This window comes from Nelumbo nucifera, chromosome 2, assembly GCF_055504915.1.
Source record: "Nelumbo nucifera cultivar China Antique chromosome 2, China Antique-T2T, whole genome shotgun sequence".
Lineage (NCBI taxonomy): Eukaryota > Viridiplantae > Streptophyta > Magnoliopsida > Proteales > Nelumbonaceae > Nelumbo > Nelumbo nucifera.
In genome coordinates this window covers 110,909,131-110,936,804 of record NC_142650.1, presented here as the reverse complement: position 1 = coordinate 110,936,804, position 27,674 = coordinate 110,909,131, and the positions used below count along the sequence as shown (strand labels likewise).

At 35.3% G+C, this 27,674-nt stretch overlaps 1 protein-coding gene and 1 pseudogene across 7 annotated transcripts; one reads left to right on the top strand and one right to left on the bottom strand.

Annotated features, from left to right (window-relative positions):
- The first annotated feature begins 207 nt into the window (after window positions 1–207).
- Window positions 208–27,039, top strand: LOC148802791 (uncharacterized). 6 transcript variants are annotated; one of them, XR_016082654.1, is made up of 8 exons: window positions 7,416–8,188; window positions 10,095–10,127; window positions 10,205–10,893; window positions 17,656–17,818; window positions 17,911–18,036; window positions 18,125–20,930; window positions 21,040–21,204; window positions 23,433–24,059. XR_016082654.1 is itself a non-coding variant. In XM_088898518.1 (3 exons), exons 1-3 carry the CDS (start codon window positions 8,179–8,181, stop codon window positions 10,660–10,662), a joined length of 501 nt encoding a protein of 166 aa, XP_088754644.1. In that variant the 5' UTR covers window positions 7,509–8,178; the 3' UTR covers window positions 10,663–10,699. The 6 variants fall into 6 exon arrangements, 1 of the variants encoding a protein (XP_088754644.1); XR_016082657.1 differs by lacking the exon at window positions 7,416–8,188 and adding an exon at window positions 208–367 and having other exon boundaries at window positions 17,656–18,036; XR_016082656.1 differs by having other exon boundaries at window positions 7,413–8,188; window positions 17,656–18,036; window positions 21,046–21,204.
- Window positions 10,462–16,674, bottom strand: LOC148802792 (ABC transporter G family member 26-like; annotated as a pseudogene). Its single transcript, XR_016082065.1, has 4 exons — window positions 16,490–16,674; window positions 13,661–13,816; window positions 13,295–13,463; window positions 10,462–13,250 (listed from the first exon to the last, which is right to left on the bottom strand). The product of XR_016082065.1 is annotated as an ABC transporter G family member 26-like (transcript).
- Window positions 27,040–27,674: the final 635 nt, after the last annotated feature.

Sequence of the window (27,674 nt, the reverse complement as noted above, 5' to 3'; positions counted from 1 at the left end):
ATAATAATTTTACAAAATTATCAAATTTATTGGTAATAAGATCTTGAACTCATTCCCCTTCCGTTACTTCTAACCCGTTCAAAAACACCGACCATTAAGGACCAAAATTTTGAATCTCTCATTTCAAGTGTATTTAGTTTGTTATTTAGTTCCATTTTCTTAGCACCTATTCATTGTAAACAGTCAACAAATATTATATATGAAGTAAATAGACAGACCTCACTGTTTGGATCTCTCTCTCTCTCTCTCTCTCTCTCTCTCTCCAAGACTGAATTGAAGCATGCGTCAAGCCTAAACACCAAAGGTAGAGGAATCATTGAAATTTTTCACCACAACTGAACTCTCCTCTCATGTTCGTTCATTGTAGGTAAGGCCAAAGACTTTGGACCCATCCCATTTTTCTTTTCCAACTACATTTCATTGTTCTATTGTTACTATTTTTCCTTTTTAAGATTCATTTATATGTATGAATTGCAAATTTTATATTGAATATTTTAATGTGCTTTTGTTATTATTCTAAACTAATATATCATTTGCAACTCTGCATCTAGACTTTTTTGTTATAAATTTAGATAATTCATTATTCATGTCATGAATATGAAGCAATTAATCTTCTTAATGCAATTTAAGATATATTTGGTTTGATAGGAAATAAGAAGGAAAAAGAAAGCTGAGAGTCATTAGAGAGAAGTAAAGAAAAACCAAAGCCGATGTATGGATTTTTAATAATAAGTGTGTCATTCTCAATATAGATCTTTGTTCCCCATCCCCAAACACACATAATCATCATGGTACCACACAAATAAATTTATCTATATATCTATTTATCCAAAAGTTATGATACCTAAAAGACATTGTATTGGACAGGCTTCGACCAATCAAGTTATCCCCTTTAACTTTAATCCACATTAGACTCCAAATCCTCATTGTATTTTTTTTTCATTTTTTCATTTTAATATTTTTAATTCCCTAATTAATTATGTTATCTCATTGAATCACTCCTAAAACCTACCCTTTCCTAAAATTCATCTTAAACTATCTCCTCCATGTAATTTTTCCTAAAGCATCTCTTAAATACTATCTTACATCCCCAATGGACTATCTAACCCTTTCTCTCTCTCTCCACCTTCTGAATACATTGTATAAATTAAACTTTAAAAATTTAAATAAGATAAATCATAAAAGTAAAGTAATAAAAATTAATACATTGAGGGTTGTGATTCAATGTTTTAGCCCACAACTAATGTAGTGGTAAAGTAGTTAAATTTCTTAACAAAATAGTCCACTAGGCACAAATGTTCTTTGCATTTTGGCCAACTCCATTGGCAATAAGATAAGAATTGTGAGATTTCATACTTTTTAGTCCCAAACTCTTTGAGAAGAAAGCTAGAACTTTATATATCACTCCATTTTTATTGCCACTAGTGTAACTACTGTACGTCCTATTCATATCAAATGGTGTAGGTCATTTAATACCTCATAAAAACATCATGAAAATTCTCAATTCCTACTTAGAAGGACCTAATATAAAAATTATCATCTCATTATATGAAAATTCCCCATCCCCGCTTATCGTCTCATTACACACACACACACACACACTAAGGAAGTATATCTTTTTTTCTCATTTTTAAAATTTTTTATTTTATTTTATTCCATGCCATTTTCCCAAACAACTAATGGATAAAGAAAGGGAGATTTGTTTTTCTGATCTCTAACCATACAACACCACTATCCCTATTTTCTCTTAAATTATCTCTTATTCTAGTTTATCTACGAAATTATCTCTATTCCCTATTTATCCTCTCCCCCACCCTTATTTATAGATTTTTCATTAGACATTTTTACCCTTTTAGCTAAGCAAACAATGGGTATAAAAGGGGCATATATGTCCTTTACTCTCACCTCAGACATTGCCCCACTTATAACTATTAAAAAATTAATACCGTGTTGAAACCATGAATTATAACTGTTCAGAAACTACCCACTTAATACCTTAATTAATTTTTGGATAAATGAATTACAAAAAGTGGCCATAAATTATAAATAGTTTTGTCTTAGAGATACTGCCACGTGCTGTATCATGCCCACATCGTTGAGTATCGGTGTGTTTCGGCACCGTATCGGTCGATACGCTACCGATTGACTGATATAGTACAATTTTACTATGGCGGAATCGCAAATAAAACTCCCTTCGAAAGAGGGCTTTTAAACCCATTTCAGAAGCTCTCTTTCTTTCCCATACCCTTCAAAAAGGTTTTTAGCCTTTCTAAATACTCAAATCTTGTAAAAATTTGTCAAAGGATCTATAAATTTGTAAGATTTAATAAGTTTTTCAAGGTTGTGAAAAAAGGAGTGAAAATAAATATATTTTTTCAAATTTCTTTTACATTTTAAGCCAATGTTAGAAAAGATAAGGAGAAAGAAAGTGTTTTGCCCCTGTCCCTTTGGTTGGGGGGCTTCGCCCTCCAGCCCCCAATCCCCCTTTTCGATGTAGCCCAATTTATTTTTTTGAGTTAAGGGGGTCCCGCTCCACTTCGCTCACTCGCCTCCGCTTCGACAAGACCCCCCGTTTTTACAACTGTTATGCATTTTTATTTTTCTTATTATAAAAGATTTTTATTAAAGACCTCTTTGTGTTCGAAGAGGCTTACGCCTCTTGCATTTTGAACTATGCTTCATGTCTCTAGGTAGTGGAATGCCCCCATGTTTTAAAACATTGATATTTATTTTTTTTTTATTTTTAGAATAAAATATGCAAAATAATTATTTCACCTATTATGTCCATAAATCCATTCATTTTTTTTGTTACATCTTTACTTTTCTTAATTTTAATTTAATTTTTATAATAAAACATACAAAATAATTATTTGAATAAAAATAAATAATTTAGTTTTTAAAAAAATAGAATAAAACATGAAAAAAATTACTTGATCTATAATGTCCACAATTAGATAGTATGTTTTCGTTCCCGACTTCCCGTTTATTGATTATAATATGTTTTTTTTTTCAAAAAAACCCACTAAAACATGTTATTTTTATGCATAAATAGTTCATTTATGTCTTATATTTAGTTACATTAATGTTTATTTATGATTTATTAGAGTATTTATAGCATTTCCATGTGTTTTCATGTGTATCTTAATTTTTCGTCCATATCCATGCGTATCCAAGGTGTATCCTGATGTCTCTTAAATTTGCCTTTCCAATACGCATAGCCTTTCAGATACTTTGAACCTTGAACACAACATTAATTATAATAGATTTAATAATATTCAACAATGAGAATATAAAATATAAGTAAATTAAAATTTTAAATATTATTGAAATAATGAAAATAGATTGAATAACTTAGAGGTATTGAATCTTCCAAATAACAAATTTATGTAATAAATTTCAAAAAAATAATTTTAATAGATATTAAAAATAGAATATTATTTACAATTAATAATGAACTAATAATAGTAATGTTATTTCACTCATATCAATTAATAATTCTATAAAATAAATTTTATGAATAATAATTGTAAAATCTTTAGCAATATTTATTATATATTCATATGTACTAAAAATATTATTTATTGTATTTTCAATAATTATGTATAAATCTATTTTTGTTTTCTTATTTAATAGAAAGTTCTCAATAATTATTGAATACTAAATTGTTGTTATTTATTTTTTTTTAACTTTAACTTGTTGTACTTATTAGATTTACTGTATCATTATTAGAAATTTATTTTTAGTAATTATGTATTTTCTTTATAATTAATTAATATTTAATAGAGACTAAACTATTATTGAATATTACACTATTTATTATCTAATCTAATACATTTTTAGTATTTATTGTATTCTTGTAATTATTGTATTTAATATATTTTTATTATTTATTTATTGTATTTTCATTATAAATTTATTTTTACTAACTATGTATTTTATCTACAAATTTTCAATAATTATTGATTATACTACTAATTTATTTGAAATTAAAAGAGTTCACTTGTTAGTTCGATTTGGTTATAATTATTTGGCCAACCAAACTGACTTGGTTGAGCTGGGGAGTTGGTCACTTGAAACTAACCGACCATTAGTGAAACTGGACAACTTGAGTTATATCGATCAATGTTTTAAAAACTGATTCAGAGACTAACCCACTTTTGCCACTGGGTTGCATGTCACCGGTTCAACCATTCAAGTCAAATGGTTCAAACCATTCTAAGTCATTAGGGGTGATAATGGGTCGGGCTAGGCTGGGCTGATTTTAGTACTAATGGTAAGTGCATTAACCTAAGCCCAACCCAACCGAACCCACACCTCGGGCCTAGATTGCAAACCCAATCTTAGACCTACGCATGCCCAGGCTAGGCTTATGGTTTTTTTAGGCCTAATGAGTAATGAGTCTGGCCTATGACATCAATAATAAAAATCTAATTATTTCATTTATAAATAAAATAAAATGTAATACATGCAAAAAAAATATGGCACAAGTCGAGGTTAAAATGGGCTTGGATAAGCTTTGGGCTTGCACACAAACAAAGACATGGGGTCCATTTAATTCTTAGAGTTCGTTTGGCTTGGCTTACCTATCCCTTTTCAGGTTGGTTGGTTTCATCGATTTGATGAATGACCTTAGTTGAAATTAATTATTGTTATTTTTATTACAAAAAATGTGAAAAATAATATATAAAGTCTAAAGAATTATTAATTATTTAAAATGTTAATATATAAAACAATTGTCTAGTGTTTCTATTATTTACCTTTCACTTAACAAAGTTTGAAGTGAAAAATTTTAATAAATACTTAAATACTATAATGAAGTTATGTAATAACTTTAAAATATTTATTAAAGACACAAAAATAATTATAATATATTTAATAATGTTCAGATTATTAATAATTTGATATTTTTATAAAATTCATAACGAAATTGCATAATTACAATATAAATTATAATTTACAGATTATTCAATTTCATAACTAAATATTCTTTTACAAATTTCAATAAAATATTATTTAAATTTTAAATAACAAAATATTTTACATAACTAAATTTTCAATATCTAAAATAACAAAGTTATGTATTAAATTTAAAAAAATTCTTAAACAAAAAACTTCAATAACGAAATCATGGTTTAAATATTATTAAAAAATATAAAAAGTAAATTGAATAACGAAATTATGTAATAGCTTTAAAAAACTTTATCAAAATCACAAAAATAATTATAATAGGCTTAATAATCCTTGATGATAAGAATATAAAATATAAATAATTTAAAATTTTTAAACATTACTGAAATAATGAAAAATAGGTTAAATTAAATAATGTGGAGGTATTAAAGCTTCCAAATAACAAAAATATGTAATAATTAAAAAATATATATATATATAGTTTATTAACTATTAAAAATATTATTTTACTTGTATCAATTAATAATTATAGAAAATCATTTAAAATAACATAAAACGGCTAAGGAGCAACAATTAGATTGACACTCTCAAGTAACAACATTTTCTATTATTTTTTCTTCTTTCCTCTCTCCATTGTTATTTTATTTCATTTCATTTCATCTTCTCCTCTTTCCCACCCCTTTCATCATCTTCTTCTTATCTCCCACCTTAGGTTAGTTAGATAGTTGCAACCGGTCTCTCTGTTTCGTTCTTTTCTTTTTCTATTTCTACATAATAGTTTTCTATCTTTTCATGTCATTTCTTTCCCTTTTTCTCCTTTCTTATTTTGTTCATTATCATCCTCTCCTTTTGCTATTGCCATTAGACCTATTAATGGACCGGCTTGGCCCAGCTCGATTTAAGTTAACCTTGGACAAGATTTCAGGCCTACAGGCTCGAGTCTAAAACATTGGGTCTGACCTTTCTTTGGGCTAGGTTCGGGATTTCTCAAAAAAGCCTAGCCCGAGCCCAAGCCCGACTTGATAATATATTATATAATAAGAATATATTTTATATAATAAACAAATATATATAACATATTTTTTCTTTATTTTTTCAAGTAATAGTAAAATCTTTCATTGTTTTTTAGGTTTTGAGATCTTTTTATATAAATAAAATAGTTTTTAATTGAATAAAAAAGAAAAAATATTTTTCTAATTTTTTGTCCGAGCTCAGGCTCAAGACCTAGGCCTGATGGTTGAGCCGGGCTTGGGTTCAGGCCTGAGTATATTCTTCTAATATAAACGCAAAGCCTGGCCCGAACCCAGTCCGACGTGGCCAATGAACAAGTCTAATTGCCATAATCCACTCCATTTCTCTTCTTCATTTACTTTTTTCCCCTTCTCCTTCACTGATCTAAAGAATATAGTAGGCCATGGTGGAATATTAGTGAGCACGCAGGAGACATGAAGGAGTTCCCTCAAGAAATAATGATTTTAGTTTGGTTAAACGATTAAATCGACTGAAATGCATTTAAAATTAGTTTAATGGTTTTATACAAGGTTTTTGAACTGCCGTTATTAACACCTGATTTTTGAACCGACGTTATACAAGGTTTTTGAACCAATGCGGCCCACCCCCTGAACCCTCTGATTCACGCTGAACACCCGATCAAACCCTTCCGGTCACTCATCGAGAAATCCAAAGAACCCGAGTTTCAACTCAAAAACCCTTAGATCCACCATTAAATCTTTTTGAAACCAATCTGATGACCCCAATCAACACCCATTTGCACCTCAATTCTCAGATTAGACGCCACCATTAAATCCTAGAAAACCTAAAGTACCTACCCACAAATTTCATATCAAGATTCCTTCATTTACCCTTTCATCAAACAAAGATTCTATTCCAAGCCCTCTTATCAGCCTATACCCTCATAACCCAAATCCCCTCAATCTTAACACATACAAACTAATCAGACCATATCATTAAAATGTAGATGCACAAAAACACCTGCCCACAAAGCTTTAATTGAAAATTCCCTCGTTTACTCTTTCATCAAACCAAGATTCTATTTTGGATCTTATAAATGACTTAAATTCCTACCATTTCGACACTCCTAAATTGATCAGACATTACCACCAAATCTTAGATACTCTAAAATACCGACCTATAAAATTTCAGCCCAAAATACCTTTTTTCGTCCATTTATCACACCTAGGCTCCATTTTAAGGCTCTAGATTGAATGAACCACTACTCTTCCAAATCTGCCAAATCTGGGTCGAGTTGGTTTGAGTTGGACCAATCCGATATTTTCAATTAACTCAAAATGTCCAAAACCTCATCTTTCCTATTTTTAGTCAAAAGTTCCTCAATTTACCCATTCACTCAAAATATTCCGTTTCAGCCAATAACACCAGCTCGTACACACAAAACCCTCAATGCGGTCGGACGCACCTCGAACCTCTACATTTTAACTCTTAACCCAAACCCCTCATTATTGGACCTGGTTTGAACCCCCTGAACCGACTTTTACCCGAGAATCCGATACTGCGAAATTATCAAAAAATACCCCTGGATCCCCTAAAAATTACTAAGCTGCATCGCCCCCTCTAAAAATCCAACGCTCGCCCTAATCGAGGGATACACTGTTCATCGTCACTCTTGTTCAAACAGTACCTGAGCGGCGGCTGCATTATCACCGGCCATCGATCTCTTCTCTCTCTCTTTCCCTCTCTCTCGCTCTCTCCTTCTCCTTTTTCTTCTTCTTCTTCTTCCATTTTTTTCCAATTCGAAGAGAGGCACTGTTCACCTTCTTCTACCTCTGGATGCTGAACCAGCGGCGAAAATCGTTTCAATCTTTTTTGGGCCCCTCTTTCCTCTCTTTCTCTTCTTTTCTCCCTCTCTCTATCTTCTTCTTCTTTCTTCCCTTTTCTTCTCCCTTCACTTGCTTTCTTCCTTTTCCCTGACCGGCATCACTTTCAGGTCGTCTTCAATCTCTCTCTGAAGTAGAACCAATCACGGGGAAAACCTCTTAACTGTGAAATTTATTTTGTTTTCATCAAAATTTCGGTGATTTCTCACCGTTTTTATCAGATCATTCCTATTCCCCAACAACAACATCAGTTCCCTTCATCCTTTCGGTTCCCAAAATTAGTCAAAGGTCCTCTGTTCTCCATTGTCATCGATCAACCAAGATCATTAGAAGCGGCAGCTAGAGTCATTCCTCTCCCCATTTTAAATCAGATTAGCACCAGAGTTTAGGAACTACACCATCATCTCGGGCCAAAATGCTGTCAGGTAACTTACTCCCAAGGTTCTCTTCACAAACTGTTTTTCCTCTTACTATATTGCCAAGATTTGATTTAATATCTAACTATTCTACCTCTTGAAACTAAAATTATATTGATTACAAATCCCTGTTGATATTATATTGATTTAATATCTAACTATGTCGAATTCACTGAGTTATTGGGTAATAGGGAGTTTCAAATTAAAGTAAGAGATGTCGAATTCACTGAGTTATTGGGTAATAGGGAGATATGGTCGGAGGTGGCTATCACGTTCAGTCACCGGAGGGTCATTCATCTCAGATGAAATATTTGTAAATAAAATTAATTCAATGAATAAGGGGAAGGTGAGAGCAAAGATGACAAGAGGGAACAAATGACAAGGTAAGAAAAAAAGGAAAAAAAAAAATTAATTAAATTAGATCAAAGTTGAAAGGTGAGGTTAGTATAGATTTAGACATGTTTAGGTGGTAGGAGGGGACAAGTCACCGAAAGGGGAAGGATAAAAGAAATGAAGAAAAAATGATATAAAAATAAAAGAATAAAAAATAAAGTAAAAATTTAAATATAATTAAAAAAGATAATAAAATAAATATATAAATAAATCAATAAAAATAAAAATAAAAAAATTAAAAGATTCTATATATATATAGAAAATAAAAAATGAATAAAAATAAAAATAGGTTTCTATAAGAAAACAACATAAGCAAATGATAAAAATTCAATTAAAAAGAAAAAGGAAATTAAATAAAGACATATTTAAGTAGAGGATTTTTTTTTTGTGATAGTTTGTTCATGAGTTTGTTTAGCTTCATTGTCTATTAATTGTTCTTGGTCAATGGTTTGTTTGCTCTAATTTGTGCTTATTGCGAAATCCCATGTGGGCCCCACCAATTGGACTCGGGAGAGGGGTGCCTAACTTCTTTCCTCTCCCATCCGAGTCTTACTCGAACTGGTTTTGGAGTCACTGTTAGAACCAAACGGTTTTGAAAATCATTCTTGGAGGTCCCATCACCTCCATTTTCATATCTAATGGATGGTGACTCTATTTCCAACCTAGGTGAGCCGTTTTCCTAATGCTCACAGCTAGAGGTGTAAATCGGGCCATGTCGCCCACGGCTCGGCCATGCACGGCACGGCACGACACGACTGAGCCGGCCGTGTTGCCTGCGGGCCGACACAACCTAACTCATATCCCAACCCAGCATCACCCATATATATATATATATGTATGTATTTTATATATTCTATATATAGTTATATAATATTATATAAATTATAATTATATAATAATATATAGTACATAGTATATTAATAAAATAAATATTTTTTTAATTTTATTATACTAATTTATTTAATTATTACATATATAAGCAATTTTATACACAAAATTCATATAAAATTAAAATTTTAAGTTTTTTTGTCAATTTGTTTTAAATAAATAGCTTTGGCCCGATGCACGGCCTGGCACGACCCACGGGCCGTGTCGGGCCAACTCCCAAAATTTTCATCGGGGAGGGCAGCACGACCCGTGACGACCTGCGGGCCAGCACGGCACGACCTGCACAAATTGTGGACCACTTTACACCTCTATTCACAGCCGTCGACCTAGAAAATGGTGGCTAGAACGACTCTGGTTCCGAATCATTTATTAAAACATTAGTTTTATATGCATCTCAATCATATTTAGTTAATAAAATAGACAAATTGGTAGTACCAGTTCGGTTGGCAAAACTAAATTAAACGTAACGAACCGATCTGTTTTCAAACAAGAGCCCACAACTACTTATAAAATGAGTCCCTCTATTATGTCTACCTTACCATTCTCTCGTTTCATTAAGCTCTATTTCTCTCTACGTTTCTTTCTTTTCAAGCTTTTTTTTTTTTCTCTTACATTTTTTTTTTCATGGCAATAGAAGCAGGAGAGGGAGCCACTGGAGCAAAGGGAGGTAATACTAATATATTCTATTTCTTTCATTTGACTTAGGTTTCTTTCTCTTATTTTATTGTTTATCTGGAGTTGCAGATTTGGGGAGGAAAATCGATGACAAAACAGAGGAAGTCAAAGAATCAGTTGAAGAAGCTGAGAAGAGACAATATGCTGCATGGAAAACATCGATGAAAGAAATGGAGTACATTGAAAACAAAATAAAGGTGGGAAACGAGGATTTGCTCAGGGAAGTGAAGAGAGAAATTGGTGAAGAAATTGGAGAACTGAAGAGAGAAATTGGTGAAGAAATTGGAGAACTGAAGAGAGAAATTGGTGAAGAAATTGGAGAACTGAAGAGAGAAATTGGGGAACTAAAGAGAGAAATTGGGGAAGAAATTGGGGAAGTGAAGAGAGAAATTAGGGAACTGAAGGATTTGATGAGAGAAATACTCGAAGAGATAAAAGAGATGAGGAAGACGATGGTGAAAACTGTAATCACTGTTTCATGTGTGGTTGTATTTGGAATTGCAGTTTTATATAAGAAAATGTTTTAGTGAGTGGAGAACTTTACTCCACTCAATAATTTTCTAACTCTTTACCTTAAATGCTGATTGTTTTAGTTTGATTTTACTACAAACAATTGGAGTGGATGTGTTTTATAGCCTTATTTCTTGTATGATGCATTTGCAAAGTAACATAATGCATCTCACGGCCAAAGATGCTTGTCACCTCTGAATCCAAGCTCCAGCTTTGCAATTGGAGGTGTCAGCACCACCAGGCCCGAGGTAAATTTCGCGAATGCAGAATCCTGATCTTGATTAAACTTTGAATATGAAGTCCTGAATTAGATATCTAATTTTAGCCTTTGCCAAAATCCTGTGAGAGTTTTTGCACTCCGCTGAACCAATGCATTGTTTATCTATACTAATAATTAATATTTTAACTCTATTTCTTCCATATAAATAATTATAACTATGAGTATCTTTCATTGTCTCATATCTTTAAAGATCCTTTGAAATATCAACAAATTGTGAACTTGGGCTGAAGTGTGGGGTTTCCGCTTTCATTCAACTTCTTGTGGCATCAATAGAGCTACATTAACTAGGATCCCATGTTGAGAACCACAACATCCTAAAGAGTCTAATTCCTGGAGTAGAAGAGCAAACATGTTTTTTGTGACAAAAGTAAAAGTTGGTGCTTAACCAATCATTTTTAGTATGTCATTGATAAAGGTTAGAATGATTGAGATTTCACTAGGACAAGTGTCGCAATACCCTTGGACCAGGAGTAAAAACTTCACTAGATGATGATGCAAATTGCATAAGCAATTGTTCTTATATGAGTTGAAGTTTTTATTCCAAATTGAATTGAGAATTTTGTAACTCCATGAAAAAGAAAATCACTACTTGTCAGTATAAGGCTTGTTTACCCCCCAAAACCAAAACACCCCTGTCTAGCCATTCTCAACAGTTCCCCAAAGAGTGATGCAAGTGTGTTATTTATACTTTTCGGAATGAGCCTCAAAGTTGAGACTCAAGGCAAGACGTATTATATACCTTTTGGAATGAGCCTCAACCCGACAGGCTGACACAACCCACCTCCTTTGAGGCTTGGAACAAGCAGTGTTAAACAAGATCACATTGGAGAAGTTTCTCATAGATGATAAAGATATCTTTCAAAAATTGAAAAGAGTTTTCCCTCACAAAAAAGCTGGTATAATGCAAAGTATAAAAGTTACCAAATGGCCTTAGTTTCTCCCAAATGTCTCTTTCCTTAAAAAACACTGTTTTTGAAGAATGTGTGGGCCTGTTTTATTAGAAGTAAAATACTGAAAGCTGACCTAGATGTTGAACACCCTCTCAATAAGCACTTGATCTAGATTTATAGCTCTTATAAGGCATAATGTAATTGTTGTCTGGGTTCCTATATCAGCGGGGTTCAGCAGCCTGAATTTTATTCTTCCATTCTGCTGTACCTAAATTTTGCCTTTCTGAGGTAGAGCTTTACCTTTTATAGAGATTTATTTCCTTTCTAATTTCCTTCTTATTCAGGGTTGTAATTGAATATAGTTCATTCAGGTTTAAATTATTTATCTAGCCTCTCCCTAGTCCATATATTTCCAAAAACATGATAGGTTTGAGTGACTGTTCACCAAAATAAAAAGCATCAAAAAACACAGAAGAAAGAAATGAAATAAATAATAGAAAGAAAAAAAATGTCTGAATGAAATGCTGGTGAAAATCTAAAATGTCAACTCCAGGTATTTATTTCCTTATCTGGAACACTGTTTTTCTATATTTCTTTGTTAAGGAAATTTTCATTTACTGTTGCTGATACAAGTATGATTGAGTACCTGGACATAGTAACCTCCAGTGAGGAGAAACAACATTAGGACCAAAGAGGCAATCATCCGAGCTCTTTTGATGCTTAAAACAGCATCAGCAACGAGTTCCCCTGCTCCCTAAGTACAGAATTAGATCAGATTAGTTGTTGACTTGACAGATGATGACCCAGTTAAATTATTTGTAGGTTCTCTACTTACTTGGCTTGTTATACTACAATCAATAGTACTGAGAGAATATTGTCATGAAGAAGCAAGGGACTGCACAAACCTTAGCTTGTCAAAGTAACCTCTGTATCTCTCTCTAAATGTTCTCCTTGATAATATTATAAACTGCTCCCACCAACTCATGGTCCACTCCTTAACTTGAATAGCTAACTGAAGGTGCTGTGGTATCTTTTCCGTGCCATTGGTTCTCTGCTTTTTCTTTAGGTTCCACCCAGACTTTGTACTTCAATTGTACATACTGATAGATTGATATTTCATCACAAGATAAGCAACATTAATGTCCTTTAGTCACTGCTGTTGTAACTCATAAAATGGAAATGAAAAACCAAATATTATAGAAATTGTCACCAAGTCTTTTGGGACACTTATGTCGTTAACTTACCCAGTTGCCAAGTCTAGCAAGAACTCTGCAGGGTTCATGGCTATCTGAGGTGCAAACCTCAATGATGAGAAGTACTCCATGGATTCTCTAGCCTCCCCAAAATACAAAGGACATCCCTCTGATATGAGCAAAATCTTGTTGAACATGTGGAACATTCTACTTGAAGGTTGATGAACATATGAGCAAAATCTCTAGCAAGCTTCAGTTCTAGGAAGTATAAAAGAGAAAACGTTACCTTAGCAATTCCTTGAAGAATATGAAGAAGCTTATTTGCAGAGGTGGAATCAAGGCCTGAAGTGGGTTCATCAAGCAACAACAATGAGGGATCCATAAGAATTTCATAAACAACACTAGTCCTTTTCCTTTCGCCTCCAGATATTCCTTTCACAAATGCTCCTCCTATTCTTGTATGGCGACATATATGATGAAAAAGAGAGGGCAATCACAGTTACTCATTATAACTTGTAATCATGTAAATCACTTCATACACATTCAAGCCTCATTTTCATCTAATTAATCTTAGACCTTATAACATGAGTGTTCATCACAAATTTTCAATGGAGAAATTTAGATCTAATTGCATTAGAAACCTCATACAAACCTCTCAAGGCCTAGTTCCTTCACAATCATATCTACTCTTGCAAACTTCTGTTGTTGGCTCATGTTGCTAGGAAGTCTGAGAAATGCAGCAAAAACCAAGGTTTTTTCCACTTTTAATTGAGGGAAGACAACATCATCTTGGGTTACAAATCCGATCCTGTAAATTCAAGTGTTCTCCAGTATTATATAAAATACAGTCTTCATATAAAAGATTATGGTGATTATATAGCTAAGCTGATAGCTGAGCTGGATCAGTTCATCTGGGACAGACCCCAAAGGTTGGAATTAAACTAATACACATGAAAAATAGATTAAATCATTGACCTGAGCTGCGGCAAGATTTCTAATTTGGCTAACCTCCTCTTAAGAGCCGGATTATATGGAAGGTTGTCTTTCCGCTACCTGAAGGTCACATCAAGGCAAGGATTTCTCTAGGGCCTATGCTTCCTGTTGCACCCTTCAAAATGTGCTTGTAGTTCTCTTGGACCAAGTTCAATTGAGACATCATAGCCTTCACAGGGTTTCTGGAGGAAGTGTGCCTGTTTTTTACCTTATATTCCACACCTTCAAGTGTGCCTTCACAGGGTTTCTGGATGATATTGTATCACCTTTTTCTTTGGGGAGTTTTGATTTTTATGTCTTCCAATGGTTCTGTAAATTTCACTTGTATGTATTTCATCCAGTTTTGTTTATTTTGTTATATTGATAAGGTAAGATGAAGAGAATACATTTAGGTATTAAATTACTTCCCCATTTGAAGTATGATTTCTCTCTCTCTCTCTCTCTCCATCAAATAAGAAGGACAGCTAATATCACTTTGTTCTTTTATCCATTAAGGAAAAAAGAAATGGAGAATAGTTTTCTAAGCAAGCGTTTGAGCAATTTTCTGGTTCAGTAGTCTTCTGCATCGATGGCTTTTTTCTTTTCATGCAACAGTAGGCCAATTATTTGAGTTGACTTGTATGCCGATTATAGCAGCACACATGGCACGACACAAGCAATGAGTTTTAGCTTTCAAGTTTCAACTTGAAGTATTGACATGAAATAATATTTGAAAACGTACAATTGCATCTAAATTTTTATGTGTAATAAGTATAGAGCTATTAGTCTCAACTGCTGACAACTGATGGGATAGCCCGTCTGAGCATTTTTGGCACCTTGTTATATATTTGGAATCAAGACCCTTGAGTCCTGATCACAACAGTACTTTTATGTAAATATTTGTGAATCACAAGTTATATTTGCCTAATGTCGTCGTTGTCAGTTGACTGGGAAATTGGCTGGAGTAGGTTACATAGCAAAGACTCCACCTGTTTGCCTCTGGACATAGAGGCAAGGAGGCCCCAATCTAGTTGAGCTCTGCAGGGCTAGAAAGGCCTCAGTGGTCAGGCATATCTAACCAGTCAAACGTGAATTAGTGTTGGTGTGTCAGAAATTCAAACCTGAAGTGAACTAGTGAAGCATACACCCTATGGGATTGGTGCTAGTTCTAGCCCCAAATGATGGTCCTCATCAAGGTCAGCTCAGTACCCTTTCTGAAGTTTTGTCATTCTTCCACATGGATCCTTTTTCCCAATTGGTCCCCTTGGTTCAAGTGAACACCATGTTATGCCAGTAGCCTCACTGAGGCAGGGGTGAATAGAATTTAGAAGTATTGAGGATTAATTCTCCAATGGTGGAGTTTGTAAATTTTTAGTGGTGGCTTGGCTAGAAAAGGCTATCTGCCCTCAAGGGGTGCTTGGAACATGATAGTTATACCTCATTTTTACAATATATAATTATATAAAAAATTAATTGTGGCTGATCAAAACAAGAATCCAGCTTTTATCACAAATACAAATTTCTAGTGTTCAAGGATAATTATAATTGATTAAATTCTGAGTGGATTGTACACCTTTAGCTAAAAGGAAAAAAATCACAAGTCAAATATATACTTATATTAACCAATCTAAAAAATCAGTACTTTTATTATAGCTAATATCAGCTAAACATAGATAGAAAATATACTAAGCATTGCTGACCCTAGTGAACACAGGAACCAATTTCTGTAGGCTGATAGTTTGACTATAGACTGACAAATTTTGTTCTAATTTCTATAGGTGGTGAGTCTGGTCTACTACCCTAGAACGGAATAGCCTTATCACCAGTTTATAGACACTTGTTGAGGCCTTATCCCTGTGCCATGATAAGTTAACCCATCCACCAAGTCCTGCTAAGCAGGCCAGCAATTCAAGCCAGTCGCTACTCACTAGCATCTCAACCATCCACCAACTTTCCTAATTGTTTTACACATCCACTGTCAGTACTTGCTAATGAATAAACAGAAAAGAAAGAAGATTAAAACAATTAATCAAATCAACAGTAATAAAAAACACCATTCATGTCCAACTCTCATCCTTCAACTGGAACACTTTCCTTTATATTCTCTTATGACAGCATGGATGTCCAATTTGGCTATGGACTCAGTCAAAGAGAAAGGCAGTAAACAAGAATATCAGAATGCCCGAAACTGAAATCTCTGGAACATTTTATCTACAGACCCTCATAAGACCAATACTAAGGAAGCTGAAGAGCATGCTTCTTTTTGCAGAAATGTTGTGGGATTTTGTTCATTGCTTCTATCTTATATTTTGATTTGTAAAGTGCTTATTTCCTTTGAATACCATATATAATGCTAGTTATTAGAAGAAGGTTTGGGTCTCTGGGTGCATTCTTAGTGCAAGGAATGTTGGATAATTGTCTGAAATGAGTCCAGTGCAGGAATAGATGAGGGTCATCTGGGGCCGGTGCACAGTACACTCTGGTGTAGGTGTAGACATGGGGACCACACCAGTTTGCAGTGAAGTTCTTTGGGTCGGACAGAATTGCATGTTTCCATGCCTGGAGAGCTGCGTAGGTAGTCAGGAGTCTTGGGTTTGGGAGAGGTGGAAGTGGTTGATGATGAGAGGGTTCAGAGAAGAATACAAGGACAGATAAGAAGCCACAGAGGGCTGAACTGAGAAATCTGTTCCTCATTTTGCCTCGGTGGCCTGATATCTGGGGAAAGGTTTGAGTGGAGATTTATATGGGCATGATTACTTAGTCACTCAACTACACCAAAGCATCCGCGGGTGTAGCTGTTAGCAATTCTCCAATAGGCCCTTTTGAGTACCTTTACAGCATGCAGCCCCATGGTTTTGACAGAAGGGACAGGACGATTTTCAAAGATGATGACGGTGTGGCTTACCTTGTCTTCTCCTCAGAGGATAACAGTGAACTTCACATTGGGCCCCTCACTGATGATTATCTTGATGTCACCCATATAATGAGCAGGATTCTGGTGGGAAAACTTAGAGAAGCCCCTGCCATATTCAAGTATGCCTTTTTTTTTCCCATTTTTGATCGATAAGTCTAAAACATCTTACTTCACCCCTAGTACAACTGTTTTCTTGATTGGTTATTTAACTGTCCTGATCTGTGAGGAATTAAATGTTTATGTTAAATATATGTGGTCAGTACATATATTTATGAGAGGTTAGTACATATTTGCAGTACAAAAAATAATCACAATTGTTGAATTTGGTTGAGAAATATGCATTGCTGCTAGTACATGAAATGGATTAGATCTTGAGCAGATGCAACTGTATCCAAATCCAAATATAAAAAGCCTAGTTGAATCCAGGTTGAGATCCTATCCAGATCAGGGGGTGAATCGATATCCAATCATTTCCCATTCATGTTGGATTATGGATTGACTTTCCATATCTAGTCTAGATTGCTATTTGAATCTAGGTAGGGTTACACATTAAAATGCTGATCTTCTGATTACAAATATGTGAATTCCAATCAGCATACAAGTCCCTTTCAATCAGTATACACCACCCATATGTGAATTCCAACACTTTAAAACTCTATGGTGTATTTTCATTCTAAATTAGTTGTCATCATTTCAGTTTATTTTTAACCTTTTAAGTTTTTTAAAAGTTATTTTCTTCTCAAGAATTCCTTTTGGTGTAGGTAATATTGACATCTCTTGTTCACAAGAAGGAACCGAATCTAAGAATCATGATGAAAATGCATGGACTTGGGGATGGTCCCTATTGGATGATTTCTTATGCATATTTTCTTTTCATATCATCAGCTTACATGTTATGTTTGGTGATCTTTGGTTCATTGATAGGTAAAGTGCAATCAGATGGGGATTTTCCTTTTTCATTTTTAATTTGTTGCTTGGGTTTCTTTTCAGGTTCTACTGATTTCTTTAACTCGCAGGTTTAAAGTTCTTCACGCTCAATGACTACAGCATACAGTTTGCCTTCTTCTTCATCTTCGTAAATTTGCAAATATCCTTGGCTTTTCTAGTGTCAACGGCTTTTTCAAAAGTTAAGACTGCTGCAGGTCTGACTACGCTTGACCCATTTTATCTTATGGTAAAGAGTACTTAAAGCCTACTATCTCATATGAATTGACATGTTCATGATTGCAGTAATAGGGTACATATGCACATTCGGATCAGGGCTTTTGGGTGGCTTTCTTTTCCATTTCTTTGTTCAGGATCCATCCTTCCCAAGTGAATGTAACTGCAATAATCAGGATGATAGCAGACAGTGGGTTTGAGCTACATGGGGAACATATCAAGGAGTTGCATGGTCTGAACCAACTCATCGGTGGGTTTACTATTTGGGGACTTAGACGTGTAAGAGATAGAATGGGTTCCAAGGAAGCAAACTTGAAGGATAAGCCACATCTTCGATCCTTGAAATTAACATGGTGGCCCTCGGATTGGAATAATGGGGTAATAACACCGTCGGTGGCTCCAGATGAGGTAGCATTGTGGGTTTTGTATGGGAATAATGAGGTAGCACCAATAGAGGAGGAAAATGTATTGGAACAATTGCAGCCACATCAAAATATAAAGAAGTTGATCATAGAGGGATATAGGGGGATGAAATTTGCTTCTTGGATGATTAATTCGTCATTGCTCCCAAATCTAGTGAAAGTTGATTTAGTGAATTGTGCTAGCTGCAAATCTCTAGATTTCTCAGGTCCACTCCCTTTTCTCCAGGTCCTAAGACTATTTAGATTGGAATCCTTAAAGAACATTATCAGTAGATTGAGAAAAGGAGAACCATTCTTCCCATCATTACAGCATCTTGAACTCGTGCATATGCCTAATTTGGAGAACTGGTCATTAGTAATAGATGATGTTAATGATGGTGTAGCAGAGCCACAAGAATCATTATCATTGTTCCCTCTACTTCCCAAGCAATGGAGCATAATAAACTGTCCTAAATTGGAAAGTATTCCATGGGGTATGCCTGCTGTTGAAGAACTGAAGCTGAATGCTTTTTGGATGATCAAATCTTTGTCGCTCCCAAATGTTCAAGAACTGAAACCAGATGCTTCTTGGATGATTAAATCCTCGTTGCTCCCAAATTTAGTGAAAGTTGAGTTAAAGGACTGTTTGAGGTGTGAATGTCTTGAATTATTAGGTCCATTCCCATTTCTCCAGGTTCTATTGCTAGATAAATTGGAAAACCTCAAGAATATTATCAGTAAATTGAGAAAAGGAGAAGGATTCCTCCCATCCCTGAAGCATCTCCAACTCATGGACATGCCTAATTTGGAGAATTGACCAATATTAATAGATGATGATGATGATGCAGCAGAGCCTTGGGGTATGCCAGCTGGTGAACAAGTGAAACTAGATGGTTATAGTGCCAAACTATTAGAGTTAATACTGAAGAACAGGACAGTAGATCAAATCCCAACGGCAACAATTACAAATTCCTCTTCTACTTCTTTTTGCCCTGAAGTAAGGAGATCACTTTTGCGAATTACCCACTGCGAAGACCTAAAGTCTTTTCCAGAGGAGGCGATGAATGGCTTGAGTTGTATCCGGATTTTAGAAATTTCAAAGTGTAAGTTTGACATCATTGTGTCCTCAAGCAGTGATGCAGTGCCTTACTGATCTTGAGAAACTAAAAATCAAGGACTGTCCAGAGTTTCATTCATTGGAGGGCATTGGAGGCCTTGTAATGCTAAAAGTTTTGAAGATTGAAGGTATGCCAAAGTTAGTTGAGCTACCAGAGGAGCTGGGAGAGCTCAAATCACTTCAGAAGCTTTGTCTTAGTCAGTGTTCCAATCTGTCATCTCTACCTAAAGGTGTGCAGTGTCTAACAGAACTACAGAAACTACAGATTGCAGATTGTCTAGAGTTGCATTCATTGAAGGGAATTGGAAGCCTTATGGCACTAAAAATTTTGAAGATTAGAAATATGTCAAAATTGGTTGGGCTGCCAGAGGAGTTGGCAGACCTCAATTCCCTTCAAGAACTTCAAATTCAGCAATGTCCCAATCTGTCATCTCTACCTGAAGGTATGCAGTGTCTAACAGAACTACAGACACTTCAGATTGCAGATTGTCCAGAATTACATTCATTGGAGGGGATCAGAGGTCTTATAGCGCTAAACATTTTAAAGATTGACGATATGCCGAAATTGGTTGGGCTGCCAGAGGAGCTAGGAGACCTCAATTCCCTTCGCGATTTTCAAATTCGGCAGTGTCCCAATCTGTCATCTCTACCTAAAGGTATGTGGAATCTAACAGGACTACAAATACTACAACTTGTAAATTGTCCAGAGTTACATTCGTTGGAGGGCATTGGAGGTCTTATCGCTCTAAAAGTTTTGGAGATTGATGATATGCCAAAATTAGTTGGACTGCCAGAGGAGTTGGGAGACCTCATATCCCTTGAAAAGCTTCATATATCTACATGTCCCAATCTGTCATCTCTACCTGAAGGGATGAATCGTCTAACAAAACTGTCTACGCTATGTATTGAATATTGTACAGGGTTACATTCATTGGAGGGCATTGGAGGTCTTATATCCCTTGAAAATTTGGAGGTTAACCATGTTCCGATGTTGGTTGGGCTGCCAGAGGAGCTGGGATACCTCAAATCCCTTAGGCAGCTTCTTATTTGGTGGTGTCCTAATGTGTCATCTTTACCTGATGGTATGCAGCACCTAACAGAACTACAAAATCTACAAATTATGCAATGTCCTCAATTAGAGGAAAGATGCTCAATCAATACAGGTGAAGATTGGGCTAAGATATCTCATGTCCCAGATATTCATATATGGTTGTGTTACTGATCTACAGAGAATTAATTAAGGAAACACAGTCTCAACTTTCACATTCCCATACTTTCAACATCATATTCTGTCATCATCCCTTACCACTGTTCCATCCACAACGTCCTTGAGCTTGACGCCAACCCATTTCTTCAGGTTTGTAATCATTTCACTCCATCTTTATAGCCAATTCCATGGGCTTATTTTATCTTCATTTTTGGACTTGATGTTAACGCCTTCTTTTTTTTTTTTGTATTATCTGTAGCTTCAGGTTCAATCAAGGAGCACTCATTATTATTACAATTCAGAATTATGTGATTTCATTTCAACCACTCTGTGGGCAATACCTTTTAGGGTTCAACTGCACTTTGTTCCAGTTGAACAAGTTTATTCCTTGCAGATCAAGTGACAACAGATGATATATTTCATGGTAATAAAATAATTGCTCTATACTTATAAAAAAAAAACTAATTGCTCTATTCATTAATTTCTCTTGTTTATAAATGGTTCGTGCTATGTAATTTATTAATAAGGATATATTCTGTCTTTTGCTTTTGTTTTCATTCTTGGCAAAAAGAGGAGCACCAAGTTACATCAATTAATTATTATTTTTTGGGTAATGCAACACAATTCTTTAGTGTGTATCCTATGTAATTTGAAGAATTACAACAGCTATAAGATCCAATTACATTGAAAAGTCAACTAGAATTTTTGTTAACCTTAATGTTCTGACTTAGATGATGCATTTTGCTTTTTTCCTCTTCTCTTATAAACGTCATAGCAAAGTAAAAGGAATATAGATCATCATCAACTAAATGAAGGAGTTATCTAACCAGGTAACCAAACATGGGGCCTATCTTGGTGTCATTGTCAGAGGCACACATCTGAAGTCTGTATTCGTAGCTACAGAATAAGTGGGAACAGTATAGTCTTTTTCAAAAAGCTTCCTTATTATTAAAAGTCCAAACAGATAAATAATAGCAAAATATTAAGCCTGTTTGCTGCTTGAAATGCACAGTGAAGAGCCTTGCATTGAGCTTTTACACTCCTCTCTGTTGGAATTTTTTGTTCTGCTCCAATACTTGAATGAATATGATGGCAGGAAATTATTCAATTTATGAGTTCTGTGCTTGTGATTTGTGTTTGTATATGGACATTTATTTTGTACTCCTTGTAAGTGTTATTTTTTGTGTTTGTTGCATAGCTTCTTTTTGTCCATTCAATTTTCCCTCTTTATTGTTTCAGAAAATTCTATCATCACATTGTTTAGTGTAGAAATGTTATTATGAATATAGGTTTCGGAATCTCAAAATTATATCAATTACTGATGTTCTTAATGTGATAAGAGTACTAAGGAAAAAGAAAAAACTGACAAGGTCGACCTTTATGGATCTTCAGTCTTCTATTCTACTTTCATTTTTGAAATTTTATGCATGGTGGGTTTATACCATTGGGTTTCTAACAATGCACACACACACACATACATATCTATATCTATATCTATCTATCTATCTATCTATCTATCTATCTATCTATCTATCTATCTATATATATATGTAGATATATAGATATAGATATGTAGATATATATGGGAAAATTCCCGATCAATACCCTGTACTTTGGCTCGAGTGACAATTTGGTCCCTGAACTTTAAAATGCGACAATCCAGTACCCAAACTTTCAAAACGTGATGATCCAGTACCTTCCTTTAACCAGTCCATTAATCAGCCGTTAAGTGGCATTTGAAAAGTCAAAAATGCCCTTCAAATGTGATCTAATTCTCTTTATCAACCATCCAAATGTTGACAAAAAACTGAACAGTCCCAAATCCTAGCCTCTTCTATTCAACAATGTTGGTGACTGTTTAGAAGAATCTAGAATTTGGGACTGTTCATTTTGTTGTCAATTTTTGGATGGTTGATAAAGAAAATTAGATGGCATTCTTAGGGCATTTTTGAGTTTTCAAATGTCACCTAACAGCTGATTAGCGGACTGGTTAATGAAAAGTACTGGATTGTCACATTTTGAAAGTTTGGGTACTAGATTGTCGCATTTTGAAGTTTGGAGACCTAATTGTCACTTCAGCCAAAGTACAGGGTACTGATCGGGAATTTTCCCTATATATATATATATATAAACTTATAAAGATATATAAAGTAAGGTTAAGGCAAAATTTGACTAGTGTGAGATGAACATCTTGCCTGTAACATTCTTTCTTGTACATCTAAAGAATCATGTAGGGACCATCGTTTAATGATAAAATCCCATGTTGAGAAATATGGGCTATGGGTTCAAATATGAGAGCAGCCACCTTGTGCAAATTTGCCAAAGGTTAGGTCTATATCATGTAGGGACCAGCATTCTGGATAGCAGCAGCAGTTATTCTTATGTGGTATACCTTTTATTTTTGTCTTGACACCATGGTTCAGTCCCATTAAAAATTGCAGAACTCCTGTGGACCACTTAGAATTTAGAAACCAAGCTATTAAATGAGTTTGCATGTTTCAGATGAAAATAAGATAGAGTCAAGTTCATTCATAGGATCATGGCAGTAGCATATTCAGGTACATTATAGATTAAATTCATTTCTTCTCTTAACCAATTCAATATACTTATTTTATATTCTTTGCTCTTTCTGTATCTTTTCATGTGTAACAGGACCAAGTGGAAATTCTCCACGAATACAGAGAGGGCAACCACAAATTGTGGATATTCTTGCAAGCTTTGATGTGAGAGGATGGAGATTATATTTTGCAATCAATGCAAGACCTCCCTCATGAGGCATGTGTTGCAGTTAAAGAAGATTATTGAGATTGCCTAACTAGAATTAGGCATTGTTTAGTAGATCCAAATGTTTTGTGAAATAAAAATCGGAACTAGAGCTGGTTTCCTTTTTCTTGTTTTCTGGTTGTTCATTGTTAAGGGGTAAGGGGAGGTTCATGGTCAGTTGGAGGGGTTATTTAGGAGTGGCCCCTCAAGTGGAGTCCCTGTTAAGCCCTCTCCAGTTGGCCTTGGCTCTTGGTTGGAAGATGGGCAGGGGAGGTACAAATCCCCTATGTCTGGTTGCAAACTTGCAATCTGTCTAGGAGGAATTTGGGTCTCCTTGAAACCTTTTCTAATCTAGTCTTTTCTTTTAAAAAAGCTTGTGAGCCAGATAGATGTTTTGATTTGCTTACATGTGGGAATTACATGATACTAGAAATGCTTTGATTATTACTTTTGTATTTTGAAATGGAATACTAGAAATCATTTTCTTATAAAATAATCTCACAATTACCTGTTCGTACCAACTAATGGTGTTCGTAGGATCTCTGACTTATTGTAGCAGAGACTAGGGCCGCTGGGGGGGGGGGGGGGGGGGGGGGGGGGGGGGGGTTAAGGGGATAGGTGTTGTGGAGCCCAGATCTGCTCCTCACAGAGCACTCTTCATATCTCACAATGCATCCCAGCCGTACATCGGGAACATTTTCTATAATGTTGTGTTATTCATAGCGAGATGTTCCTAATACATGGTGGGATGGGGCTGTGAGGTCGGTGTGATGTGAGCTCTGAGGAACAGTGCAGCTCATGAAGCCAGAGAGAGAGACCCTGTTCATGGGTTGGGGAGCCCAGCAGACTTGCCCGCAGGCACAGCCCCTTCTTTAATGGGCTTTAAGCGCTTGGGTGCAAATACCAGGCCCAATGATTTTTTGCAGTGGGCTTGGGCTTCGGACAACCCTGTTGTTTTGCATATCCCTGTGCATTTTGAAATTGTTGGCTTGAAATGCTGGAGGGTGTGATGATCCATTGACCCTTAAACGATCCGTTCCCTATAAAAAACCTGTAGAAAACAAAACCCAGATAAAATGTATAGGCTCCTATGTAAGAGGCTGGGTTATTATCGATATGTAGGATACCCTGAACAAGGCCAGTCGGGAGGACTATTTGTGTGGTGGAAATAGGATGTGGACCTATCAGTAGGTCTTGTTCATGAGAGATTCATCGAGTTGATTTTCATGGTGCACCCAAGATGTGAGTCTCGAAGGTAGTCCTGGTATATAGGCACCCAAGGAAAGAACAAAGCCAGAAACATGGGTGCTAGTGTCTGCTCTTATGAATAACTGTACAAATTGGTTGATGATTAGGAAGGGAATTTAAATGAGGTATTTACAGGAGATAGGGGTATCAATGATGTTTGAAAATCTGATTTTGAATTTGAGATTTGACATAATCAAATCGAATTCAGATAATTTGAATATCTAATCGGTTGAATTTGGATATGTTGACCTGATTTGATTCGATAAATATCTAAATTCGACTGATTATTTAATTCTTATATATGATATATAAAATATTTAAATATTTTATATAAATAATATTTTTATTAGTTACTTAAAATAATTAATTGGTCAAATTCGAATATTAATTTTCAATATCCGTTGGATATTAAATCGAATTCAGGTATCGATTTTCTAATCGAATTCGAATTCAGATATTGCTTGATTCGATTCAAATTTGATCCGTTTGCACCGCTAACAGCAGATGAATATAAAGAAAGCGAAAAATATCCCATAATCCCTGACGATCTGTACTCAAATTAATTACAAAATTTCCTTGCAAGAAATTAAAATGGTGGGAGGGAAATATACCTGGACCAATGGCCAAGTTGAGAGTGGGTTTGTAAAAGAAAACCTGGATAGGGGCCTTGTTACTCCGGAATGGTTATGCAGAAGTCTAATGCAGTTATAACATCATGATATACTATTTTCTCAGATCATTCAGTACTGGTTTTGGATTCAAACCCTACCCTTCTTTCTTTCTATCCAGCCCTAATTATGCCTATGTGGGCTGAAGAGAAGGAATGTTTGTATGTTAATTGAAGACTTTTGGAGAGAAGAATGGACTAAGGAAGTCAATTGGCACAAATTCAAGAGAGTGCCAATGATATGATGAAGCTGGAAGAATGAACTAAGGAAGGAATGCGAACAGTGGCTTCTTCAGAAACAACTATTTCGGAGAATGAAATCCAGGGTGATATTATTTTTCCACTACTCTGCAAATTATTTACACTGCATTTGGAAGCGATGCAAATGGAGTGCAAAATCCTGATTCAGGATATATTTGTTATTAGCATGCAAGTTCTTTCTGCTATGTTCAACCAAGCTGAAAGCAGAGGTGAGGTTCAAGTGATAAAACCAAATATAAATGGGCCTCCCATATCATACCTACTTTTGGTGATGGCTGCATATTAATTTGTAAGTCTGAAGTGTATCAACTAAAGAAAATAAAAGAATCACTAAGAAGATTTGAGGAGATCTTAGAGCAAAAAGTAAATTTTCAAAAGTCTAGGTTTACTTTGATAAGGGTGTGAACAAGAAGAGAAGGAGAAAATATACCTCAAAATACTAGGTATGGCACAAATCAGAACAATTGAGGAGTTTTGGGGGGGATAAACCATATATGGGAAGAAAAAAAAAATACAGTGGCTTACGAGGAGCTCATTGAAAATTTTAAAGCACGTTAGTGTAGGCCATTTCTACATGTTGAGATTATGCACTATGGGCAAAGGGTATTTTTGTCCTTCCAATTTCTTTGTATTTGGATGTCCATTAAGGCTGTGTTTGGTTGCAGAACAAATTTATTTATTTTTGGATGCAAATTTTTATTTATTTTTGTTTCAAATTGATGTAGGCGCACCTGGCCTGGACCAATGGGGCGGGAACGCGTGTGCAACAATGACGCTCAGAGTGGATCCAATTAGGGTGCATGACAGGGAACCCAGAGCCAATGGCATGGGTGCACTTGGCTGCCCTGAAGACCGCACATCTCATGTACGGGCTGCATCCCAACCATCCGAGCTCGTGTACCTCCAGACGACTTCAAGTATAAATAAGGGGCAGCCCCTTCAAGCAAAACATCTGGAATCTGGCATTAAGGCATAAGAACTATCTGGTTTCCTTGTGGAGTTCCCACGTCGGACCTCGTCTTCCTCGTATCACCTCGGACTATTTGACTGTCGGAATCTCTACCTCGGGTAATCACCCGAGACCTCTGACGCTCTCTTCCCTTTACTCTTCGCAAAGACGGACCTACCAGTCCTTGGCCACTCCAGACCTCGGACAACTAAGCTACAGCTCAGCTCGGAAGCAAATTTACAGTGTTGCCCCTGACCCGTTCTGGCTAGCAACACAAATGTTACCTTATTTTGATTGATTGGAGTACAAATGAAGTAAAATATGCAGAAGCAGACAAAGTCCAAAAGAAAATTAAATCAGAATTTACATTCTCATTTGCATTCTGTAACATTAACACAGACGATTCACCGAAGACCCTTCTTCCTAGTCCCACACTTCAACATGGTATTAGATCGGGTTGGGATCTTGGAATACTTTTTTTTTTTTGCTAACCTGTGAACCCAACAAGACCTATTGACGTTAGTTGTTGCCGAATGATGTCAATAGTCTATATAGGTGCTAGCGAGTAGCGGCAACCCTTGAATCTGGTTAGTTTGATGCGTCTTGATTTTAGAAATATTTTGGTATAGGTCTCATCTCCATTTGATGCTTTTATATTTTCTCAGATTTTTAATAAAAACTAAAGAAAAATACAGCTTAGATGCTTGGATTTTTCTCTCCAAATTAGAAGGTGTTTCTTGCTTAAGACTTGCTGTCCTTAGGTCATTTTACCTTCTTTAGAAGTATGGGAAGTGGTTCCAGATATTTTTGATTCATAATTATTTTTTGGAGATTTTATTCTCCTCTTATATTGCCAACAAATTGGTTTTCGGGTTCTTGTCGGCTTTAATTTGGGTTTTAACCTATTGTGGTGGGTTTATTGTGTGCTGGTTGGTTGTTGGAGTGTTGTAGGGCTGTCAAATGTCTTGTTCAATTTTAATGGAATTTTCGAAGGAGGTACAAATTG